The sequence below is a fragment of the Chiloscyllium plagiosum genome, unplaced genomic scaffold (assembly GCF_037043375.1).
Source record: "Chiloscyllium plagiosum isolate Xiang-an unplaced genomic scaffold, Cpla_swu_hap1 HiC_scaffold_17, whole genome shotgun sequence".
NCBI classification, from domain to species: Eukaryota; Metazoa; Chordata; class Chondrichthyes; order Orectolobiformes; family Hemiscylliidae; genus Chiloscyllium; species Chiloscyllium plagiosum.
This window is the reverse complement of record NW_028270155.1, coordinates 69286792-69298194: the sequence shown is the minus strand read 5'-3', so window position 1 is coordinate 69298194 and position 11403 is coordinate 69286792. Positions and strand designations below refer to the sequence as shown.

Here is an 11403-nt window from a genome sequence, read left to right as displayed (position 1 = left end):
TTCTTGAGTCAGACTGGTTCTATTTCCAAAGTGGAATTCACAAATATTAAATGGATTGACTGCTTGCATTGACTGTTTGTAGTTTCTGCATTTTTTGAGCGAAGTAGAATGTATCCACAAATATAATTCTTCAAATACAAATTCATCCCATAAGCAGAAGAGGGAGATGGAGTGAGTGTGGTTATGTGAGTTTAATGCACGTATGAGAATATGTGTTTGCGTGTGTGGAAGCTTGGTAAAGTGTGGATGTGAGTGTGATGGGGTATAAGCCTGTGAGAGGGTGCGTGCGTGGTGTGAGTGTCAGAGGTGTATGTGTGTCCATTTGAGAGAGAGCTTGTGTATGAGAGAGGGTCTGTGTGAGTACCTCACACCTTTAAGGCTTTGTCTGAGCTGAGATGTCACCTTTGTTATAAAACGTTAAATGATCTTGAGAATGTGACTCAGAAGTTCTGAGATTTACATATTAAAGAATGGAACCAGCAAATCCATTCGAAAGTGTGTGTGTGTGCTTGTTTGTGCATATACGATGTTGGAATGGGGTCCCATGTTGTGTGACATGAACCCAATGACCTGGTCGAGGCCATTCTCATGGGTACCGTACTAGGCTATCAGCTTCTGCTCTGCTCCTTTGCTATCACACAATCTCTCTCTACTGCATGCCACAAGCATATACGTTAATGGGGTGAATTTGTATTTGCAGAATTAAACTTCAAAATGCGTTCTATTTTGCTTAAAAATGCAGTAACTGCAAGCAGTCAATGCAGGCAATGAATTAATATAATATTTATAAATTCCGCTTTGGAATAGAACCAGTCTGACTCAAAATTGGGATACAGATAGAATCTAACTTCGCAGCTGTAAGGCATTGTCTGAGTTGCGCTGTCAGCTTTTGTTATGAAACCTTAAATTAGTTTGAGAATGTGGTTTAAAATAAGTTCTGGGAGTTACATATTAAAGAACCGTAACCAGAAAATCCATTGTAAAAGATGAATGACCTAACAATCTAGGTTTTTTCAATGTATCAAAGTCATCTTTTGTTATGAATTCTGTGTCTGCTGGTCCTGCTTCACTACCACCTGATGAAGAAGCAGCATTTTGAATGTTATTGCGTCCAAATAAACCTGCTGGACTGTAACTTGTTGTTGTGTGATTCTTAATGTTGTCTACCCAGCCCAACACCAGCACCTCCAAATCAACAGAGAGAACACTGACAAGTTCAAAGAATGGCAGGTTATGTACATTGGCCATGCTAAATTCCCCATCGTGTTCAGGAAAATGTAGGCTAGGTGCATTAGTCAGTGGAAATGTAGAGCAGTAGTGTAGGGGAATGGGTTTGGGTGGGATACTTTTTGGAGCGTTGGTATGGACTTGTTGGGCCAAATGGCGCATTTCCACACTGTAGGGATTCTCTGAATTCTATTCTATAAGTTATTTAATGTTTTAGGAAAATCGAAATACGAGGATTACATTACTTGGCAAAAAAAAACAAATTCTAACTTCTTTAGCTCGCACAGTGCCTTGAAAGTTCCTCAATTCCTGAGTTTAAAAAAATTCAAACTTTCTGATTAGGGTATCGTGCACGCCAGACAAATTCTATTCAATATTTTCAGACATTATTACACACGTTTGAAGCAGGCAAGGCATGAGGTTTCCTGGTTCAGAGTTAAGAACAGCACTACTGCACTGCTGGAGCCCTACACCATGTCCTCCATTGCGCCTATTCAAATTGGGTTCACTTGCCTTCGTGGGTTCATAATTTAGCTAGTATTTCAAATATGTGAACTTCCAAACTGAAAACCACCCATATTTGGCTCAACACTGCTTCTGATAGTCGATACAGTTGTTTGCACGCTCAACTTGCAATATGCTGCTGCATCTTAGTCTTCCTTTTCCCTATTACCTCGTCAACCTTTGTTGCATGTCACCACCCGGTTTTCTCTTCACTGCTCTCTTTCCATCCTCTGTCATAAAAACCAATACGACGTCAATCAAAGGCACAGGTTATAGTCTGCACGTCTATGACAGTGGCTAATAATGTAGTCACCCCTTTCTCAAACTGTCCAAAGCCCTGGGCATTTCAAATGATCGAAGATGCTTCAACGCTTATTCTCCTTTACCAACATCTGCAATCGGCAATCCGTTTAAAAAAAATCTGCGTTTTTATCCTGAATGAAGCGCAAATACTGGCAAGAACGCCAATAATTCCAGTGCGCTTCTTTGAAAAAAATCTGTATGGATTATTTAACATCCATTGGAAAGGCGGCACCCCTGCCAATGCAATATGTTTCATTACTGTCATTCCTGGCTTTTGTCTTCTCTTCCTGGAGTGTAATTTGCACCCAGAAAATTCTAGCACAGAAAGGAAATCCCAACTCATTGAGAGATGACTGACACAAAACATGCCTGATTCCATGGATGAAGGAGGAAGTTAGTGGAGAAACTCGGGCAATTTTCATTTATGGAGAGAAAGTTGAGACGAGATTTGATGCCCTTGTTCATATTATAAGAACTCGGAAAGGAATGATAATAGGTTGTTGATCACATTAACGGAAATTACAAGAACCAGATCCTTCCATTATGATAAAAGTCAAAACAAGTGCCACGTGCCCAAAATTGTGGTTAAGATCTGGACGCACTGACCAGGAGAACGATGGAGTCAAATCAACTCGTGTTTAGAAACAGTACGGACATGAGCAGTGTGAGTTAACTTTGTATTTGAAAATGAAATGACTTTTCCGAAACTTTGTTTCCAGTGATACGTGTGATTTCAGACGTGAAATAAACACAGAAACTACAAAGTAATATTGAACATATGAGGTTCAAATTACCAAACACACTCTCAGAATGTTAAACGTCATTGTGACATATCTAGTAGAAAACAAACCGGAAAAGAATCTCAGCAGTTACCAACTCGCACGAACTGTACAGAGTTGTCAGTTGAATCCTTTGCTTAGAATGACAGCGAGGATGAATTTTCTCGGTTTGATTCTACTTGAGTCTATTCTTACTGGTACTTGCTTATTTAATTGACAGATCTGCTTTAATTAATTAAAGGCTTTCGAAACAGCTCCTCGTTCATTTAAAGAATATTAATTCATCTCTCTGTTGAAGTATTGAATTCTTCTATCTTGATGCCGTATACGACAGTTATCTGTATCTTACTTTGTTTCTAACAGCTGCGGATCACACTTCGTTCAGTGTTACTCAAACGCCCAAAGAAATAACTGTGAACAGACGGGAGGACGTTATCTTCCGCTGCACATTCCCCAGCTCTCGGCCCCGTTCAAAACCAAAGGTTATTTGGTGGAAGCAGATTGGAAATGATCATTTTCAGAGGCGTTTCAGAAAACGAGTTGGTGCTGACAATGAAACGTCAGCTTTCTGTAACTTGCTGAGCGTTACCATTCAAGATTCTGGAGTCTACCACTGCGGTGTGATTTATCAAAGAATAGGTCAAATAAATGGAACTGGTTCCCATTTGCTTGTGCACGGTAAGTGAGAGAGCAAACTGTGTGAAATATTTCGAAGTAACAAGATATTTTCTGGTCGCTTATTTCATGAGCGTTTGCAGTTTAATCATGGGGACTGATCGTTTGAGCGGCGACCTACACTTGGTAATTCGATTCTCTTGAAAGTATTGTAATTGGACAATCAATATCACAGGCAGAAAACTGAAACTTTTGTAACTATTAACCATTATAATTCCAAAGGCACCTTAAATACCAGGTGTTTACCAGCAGAATTTACGACACATATACTCGAAAACAAGCAACTTATGTAAATCGTAGCACAACAATGTAGCTAGTCTGTGGTGTGTTATTGATGTCCTGACTACCTCCAATTACCCCTTCTGAGGTTGAAGCGGACAGAAATTAACTTTTACATAATTTTCGCGTTATGGCTTGAAAACCAGAGTGAAGTTACTTACTGATGAAGGGGAGCAATGCAAAAGAAGTCACATTTTGAAGCTTACAACGCAGTAGAATCAGTGCCCTCCAATCAGTATCTAAAACAATACAGAGAATCTGTAGCTCCTGAGGTTCAACAGATTTAATATATTTCTTCAGTAACAATACTTTGGTTTTGAAATTTGGCTAACGTAATAATCGTCATTTGAACGACAAGCAGCATTTTCATCGTTACTCTTCATGTGAGCGTCAAAGCACAAGGGCTGATGAACATTATTTTCTTTGTCCTTTCCACTGCCCGGGCTCATTTGAATTAAGTTATTCAAATACAAGAGACAAACAGTGCTAAGCAAATTGTAGTTTTCTTCTGCTGAGAAAAAGCAAGTATTGGAGCCGATACTTCAAGTAAAAGTGAATAAATGCCACAGTTCGAAAGCTTGCACATAAAGTTATGTAGACAATAAGCTGCGTCTTTGAATGCTGAGATTGTGATAAAACAGAGCGGTTGAAAAGCATACTCAAATTTAACATTTTCCGGTTTTGTCCAATAACATGGCTTTTTCAATTCTCTTCATGCAGTTTCTCCAGTACCACTGAAAATTACGTCCAAGTTAAATAAAGGAAACTCACCAGTTTCTTTGACCCTTCTGTGTGAAACAGTTCCATTTTATCCGGAGGATTTCACTCTCACCTGGTATATAAACGGCTCCGAAACTACAGTCGGAATAAATACTAATAAAGTGCAGAACAGCGAGGGGCTGTATGAAGTATCCAGTTCGTTGGCTGTGTTTCAACCTCCTTCTAGTAATACCATGTATACCTGTTCAGTATCTCACGTCTCCCTAAAGACTCCTGCTGTCATCGTCCACACTATTTCCATATTTTCTGGAGACCAACAAGGCGAGTTAACTATTGTTATAGTATGTAACAAAATACATCGCATGAAGTGTGCATATTATAGAACTAATCTGCAATGTTTTCGTGGGAAATGCCATATTTTAATTCCTTATATTGAATTGTCATTTGTGTTGAATGCAACAAGACCTTATTCACATTCTAATTCCTTTATTTATGTAGTAGTAATTATAGAGTCATAGAGGTGTACAGCATGGAAACAGACCCTTCGGTCCAACCCGTCCATGCCGACCAGATATCCCAACCCAATCTAGTCCCACCTGCCAGCACCCGGCCCATATCCCTCCAAACCCTTCCGATTGATATACCCATCCAAACGCCTCTTAAATATTGCAATTGTTCCAGCCTCCACCACATCCTCTGGCAGCTCATTCCATACACGGACCACCCTCTGCGTGAAAAGGTTGCCCCTTAGGCCTCTTTTATATCTTTCCCCTCTCACCCTAAATCTATGCCCTCTAGTTCTGGACTCCCTGACCCCAGGGAAAAGACTTTGCCTATTTATCCTATCCATGCCCCTTATAATTTTGTAAACCTCGCAGGCTGCTGGTTACCTCGCAGCCTTCTACGCTCCAGGGAAAACAGCCCCAGCCTGTTCAGCCTCTCCCTGTAGCTCAGATCCTCCAACCCTGGCAACATCCTTGTAAATCTTTTCTGAACCCTTTCAAGTTTCACAACATCTTTCCGATAGGAGGGAGACCAGAATTGCACGCAATATTCCAACAGTGGCCTGACCAATGTCCTGTACAGCCGCAACATGATCTCCCAACTCCTGTACTCAATTCTCTGACCAAGAAAGGAAAGCATACCAAAAGCCTTCTTCACTATCCTAACTACCTGCGACTCCACTTTCAAGGAGCAATGAATCTGCACTCCAAGGTCTCTTTGTTCAGCAACACTCCCTAGGACCTTACCATTAAGTGTATAAGTCATGCTAAGATTGGCTTTCCCAAAATGCAGCACCTCGCATTTATCTGAATTAAACTCCATCTGCCACTTCTCAGCCCATTGGCCCATCTGGTTCAGATCCTGTTGTAATCTGAGGTAACCGTCTTCGCTGTCCACTGCACCTCCAATTTTGGTGTCATCTGCAAACTTACTAACTGTACCTCATCCGTTTCTGCCCTCATCTCATTCACCAGTTTTGCTTCCGTGTAAAATTACTTCATTCCTGACGAGTGCCTACTTTCCCTATACTGTTGCAGGGAGGTCATTGTATTGTTTGGGTTCGCTCAACCTGCATCCCCACTTGGTTGTGTCCAGGGCAGAATTCTAAGTCGTCCCTTATCAAGTACTGTATTATCTCTCAAGGGCACGTTCAAACGGGATGGGTCTCACACATAACCCAAAGCTTATGTGAGGACTTGACTTGTCTATGGTGCGGCAAAGTTAATGCATTAACTTTGACAATATTTAGTCCTCTCATAAAATGCCAATTTACAAAACAGTAGCTGTCCTTTGTTATACAATGAATATCAAAAAGACAGTTCATTTATTTGCAAAAAGTTCGTCAACCGATCGCCCCATTTCAGAATTTGATGTGACCAGCGAAGAAAATGCTTGTGAGATCATGACTCTAATTTCAAGAAAACGTGTGTTAATCCGTAACAAAGTCAAGAAGAACAGTATTTTAGACCAAAGGTAATCACTCAGTTTTGTGTCCCGACCTTTGCAAAACAGTCCTTTTTGATGTACAAACCAAGAATCCATTCCAAAACTGATTCAGAATTTGCCATCTATTGGAAATGGAAGTGATTTCGACATTCAACTGAAAGAATATTTGGCACTTCTGCTTTTTCACTGCCCTTCAATAATGCGGTTCTTACAGTTCTTAATAGTTCCTATCCAAGCACCACCAGCAATTAATGTCCTCTTAATTTTGCAGACAGTATCAAAAGTTCACTCATTTTCTGGACTCCAATTTGTGCGGCAGTTGGATTTTCGTTTCTCGTGCTTATGACCATAATTGTAAAGCGATATGGGCTTCGATCTAACAGAAGTAAGAAATACTGTCAACTCTTGATTTTCGATCCAGTTGAAGTCTGAGGACAATAAAGGGGATGAAGGGGAATTAGCATGTTCTGGAGAATGCCAAATGATTTAAAGTTGAAAACGCAATTGATTACTTTCTAAGAGAGCTCAGATTGTTCCAGACCCATTTCATAACGCAGAAAAAGTTATAATTTTGTTATCAGAATGTTAATAATTCTCAGGAATATTAGTTTCCAAAAAAAACGTCACTTTTGAACATAACTAATGAATTGTACCCTGCCAGAAATGAAGCTGGTAATGTGATTCCTCTTCCGAGTAATCATTGTTCCTTTACGAACAGGAAGATTAGAAACTGATGTTGACCATGTCATATTCTCCCTTCTTCATTATTGTTGTGTATCAACTGAAGATTGACAGTCTTTTTCTATCGCTTTGGTTCAGAATTGTAAAGCTTCGTTTTCCATACGGAAACTGGATTAATAATTCCATCTCATAGTGTAATTATATTTCATTGGTATGCAGATGATGGAGAATGCATAAGGCAACCGGATCGTCGTGACAAGGTGGTAAGTTCATTCCTTCATCACCACAGGGGTTTGCAATGCCCGGGACGCATGCAATGATGGCAGAAATATGCTAATCACCTCAAAACGCTTTAAGGTTATTGAAGTTTATGCTCACCCAATGACGTTTGAAATGCAGTTGGTGCAATATTCTTTTTGACAAATAATGTTAATTGTATTTTTAAAATCTGGTCATATTTATGAGAATGTTTCTAGCTAATAGCACTTTATGCTTTCAGTCATTCTTTCGATTGAAATTAAATCCTTTCCAATGCTGACACTTATTGACATTGAAACATTGTGTTACAAAATGCATGTGAAAAAAAGTTTAGCTTTTAAAATTGACCACAATGGATTAGTATTTGTAATCACGTGAATATATCTGAAACGTGGATTCTGCAAGTGAAGTCGGGCCAAGGGTACATTTGTTCCCTGCTTGGCGAACGAATTGTTGAAGACATGAAATAGGGACTTAATGAAATATTTAGCATCTGTTCCTCGCAGGAAGCGCCGTCGGAGGGTGTGCAATACACTGCGGTAGAATTCAGCAGAGGCAGGAGAACTCCAAGACGTATATTTGAAGCAGAGAGAAGCACGTACGCCGAGGTAAGACTGAATAACCAAAGAAGAATTTACATTATTATGATGAAATCGCGATTCAGGCTGTCAGTTAAGGTATTTGCCTTAGTTGACGTTGACCATGTGAGATACGGAAAATCATTTCCATGTCCTTCTGATGACCACTTTGAGGACATCCTGTTCCATATTACTTCAACAATATTTCTAAATGCTGCCTTTACAGGTCGCACAAGACGCTGTCGCTAATAAGGTGACATATTCTGCGCTAACGTTGAGTAGTCCAATGAAACCGGAGAAGTACCACAATCCCAAAGAAGGCACAGAGTATGCAGCGCTGCAGACTGGAAGACGAAAAGGAACAGAAGATAACTATGCACCAGCAAGAAATAGCAAGCCGTAACGAATTAGACGCAGAAGATATTTGGACGTGTTTTGATTGCATTTTTTTCAGATTTGAACTTCAGGCGTGTTAAATTTCACTTCTCCGTGTATAAGTATTGCAGCGATATATCAGATAGGAATAGTTAGTGCTTGTACTCTAATACCAGATTAATCTTACGTTGATGTTGTTAAGAGCACCAATGACCTGTGTTGAAAGTCGGGTGGAAAGACACTTTGAGTGCAGGGAATTCTGCCTCGTTTGCTCGCGTCTCCTGCATTCAGTTACTGACCTCTTGCATCATCTCAGAATCTATGCTTTGCTCTACTATTAGCGAAGTCTCAAAACCGTGCAACTTTGTCTTGCAGATGAGCAATTCTTTATCAAAAGGACATTGAACCTGATGTAGGCAATGTGCTCTATCAGTCTAACCCTACAATCAGTGCCAACAGTTTATGAGCCAAAGGCTATCATGCGCAGCCAGCAGACAGCCATGTCTCAAAGCCTTAAGGGAGTAGTCCATAGTGGTACAAAGCTTTCAGGATGATTTGGAACATAAAGTCAAGAGCAATCTCTAATATAATTCTGAAGGACAAGGAAAAGTGAGGTCCCTGATCAGGTTGGTCTTGGTCAGAGTCTGCAGTCTAAGGACTGGAATATCGCCAGTCCTGTTGCTTCACGGAGATTAGTCCATGGGCGGGATTAAAACTACTCGGCAGATTGATAGACACGAGTGAAGAATCTGGCCACAGCTTGCCCAGAGCTGTCCTATTAGGTCCGTTCACGGAAACTAAACAGAAAGTGGCTGAGAAATGAAAATGTCTCAGAGGATGAATGAGTAATAGGGAACGGGCAGGAAAACGGAGTTGAGGACGAGAGGAAATCAATCATGTTTGTGTCGAATTGCGAAGCTGACTGGAGGGATGGAATTGGTTTTATCTGCTTGTGGCTCTTATATTCTTATGTTCTTAGGAGTGTGAGTCCCTTTGCTCAAAAAGCAGTGGATATAGAACCTTAAAATGATTTAAAGCAGAAATTGTTAGATTGTTGATGACCAAGGGAATGAAAAATCGAGGTTAAAATTTGTTCGGCCATGATCTTATTCAATGGTCGATCATAGCTGAAGGGTCGAGTAGTCGAGATTGGTTTCTATGTTCACCTGGGACCACCATAGGGAGACTGTTGTCACTTGAGGGAGACATGGCAATCTCATCGTGCAGTCTGGATGCTTCAGGCTAAGTGGGGTAGGAGGACTGACAATTGTGAAAGGGTTGCAGCAACTATGTTTGAATGACCACGTCATGTAAAAGGACAGTTAGAAAAGGAGTAAGGGAGAAACATGGATCATCTGCAGTAACGGTCACTGTGGCAAGGAGGAGGATAAGTGTAAGACCATGCCCGGTATGGTCCCCTCATATTCCAAGATACGAGAGATAGTGGGGGTGAGTGAGGATGCGCATGGCGGTGGACATATGGACAGATTAAGTGGAGACCTGTGGAGATTTAAAGCCCATGGTGGTTCAATAGAAGGACGATCAACAAAGGAGTTTGAATGTTCTGGGACTCTCAAATATGGAGGTGCCTGGAAGCCACGCTGGCAAAGATCTATCACTGTTTTCCTCGATCTTGCTGGAATTCTGAGCTGCACAATGTGAATCACAATGACAAAGAATACACATAATGAGTATTTCCACTTGTGCAGCAGGTGGCTGTAGGAATCTTCTGACATGAGGTCTTTATCAGTGAAACCATATCACACGGATACCCATGGCCGAACCCTCCTAATGCCTGGCAACGATGAAGCATTGACTATGTGTGGTGCTTACCTCACTGATATGAATAACATTAATTGACACTAGCACTTTTGTACTGAAAGGTAAAGGAAATGTGTCAGGATGTTTCACCATGAGGGTCAGTGTCAACATAACCCATTGCTCAAAATTCCCTCAGCACTTTGTACCTCCCTGTCCCTATCATTAGTGTCAGCATTGGCTCTTGTTTCACAGGAGGGAGCCTGCCTAAGCATGGAAATTTTTGCCCTTCGACATTTAGTAGGGAAGCATCGCCATTTGTGTCTGTCATAAATAATGCTTCGACTGTAAGTTTTTAATCCTGAATAGCTCAATTGCAAGGCAAAAATACCAAAAGGGAAATTTTGTACTCAGTGTTTCATTACTTAGTGTGAGTCCCAATTTTAGAATCATAGAATTCCTCCAGAAACAGGCCATTTGGCCCAACACGTCCACATCGACGCTCTGAAGAGCATCCCATCCAGACATATTTCCCTACCCTATTACTCCATATTTCCCATGACTAATGCACCTAATCTAGACATCCCTGAACACTGTGGGCAATTTAGCATGGCTAATTCACCTAACGTGCACATCTCTGGACCATGGGAGGAAACCAGTGCACCCGGAGGAAACACTCGCAAACTCGGGGAGAATGTGCAAACTGCATAAAAAAGACAGTCGCCCGAGAGTAGATTCGAATCTGTGTCCCTGGCTATGAAGCTACAAACATGAACACAGATTCCGTTTTTCAATACCATGCCTCTGTTCGTTTTGAACATTCAGTTTCAACTTTAGTAATGCATTTGTTGTACCAATTGGTTCGGAAATATTTCAATTAAGTTGAAGTAAACCATTTCTTGGAATAAAGTGGCTTGATATAACTATTTTATCATGTCATTGTGTCACGAAGAGGTTAGCCTTAATAAAGAACTGTTTGACAGACAAGAAGCACCGAGAGGCTATGCATGCTTCGTTTTCCAAGTGTCGCTCAGTGATTCGCACCATAGTGGTCAGAGCTTTGACCTCGGCTATTCTCAATGTGTATTAATGCATACGTAAGCGATCAAAGTGTAAGTTCCATATGTTTGCAGATGGCCTTAATGTGAGAGTTAGCTGCAAGGCGATTGCAGAAATGCTTACGTTTCAGTTAAACATGAGGTTATCCATTTGGTAGGAAACCAGGAAGTCAAGTGCGGGGGAAATGCGGCGGTGGTGGTCGTTTGGAATTGGAGGAGGTGGGGCTGGTTGGTATGGGCGTATGTTGAATGGCAGTA

At 41.0% G+C, this 11403-nt stretch overlaps 1 protein-coding gene across 1 annotated transcript; it reads left to right on the top strand.

Moving 5' to 3' along the window:
* The first annotated feature begins 2942 nt into the window (after nt 1–2942).
* On the top strand, nt 2943–10883 carry LOC148147401 (uncharacterized). Its single transcript, XM_087995618.1, has 7 exons — nt 2943–3010; nt 3177–3491; nt 4488–4808; nt 6709–6822; nt 7338–7381; nt 7883–7984; nt 8181–10883. Exons 1-7 carry the CDS (start codon nt 2956–2958, stop codon nt 8355–8357), a joined length of 1128 nt encoding a protein of 375 aa, XP_087851744.1. The 5' UTR covers nt 2943–2955; the 3' UTR covers nt 8358–10883.
* The last annotated feature ends 520 nt before the right edge of the window (nt 10884–11403 follow it).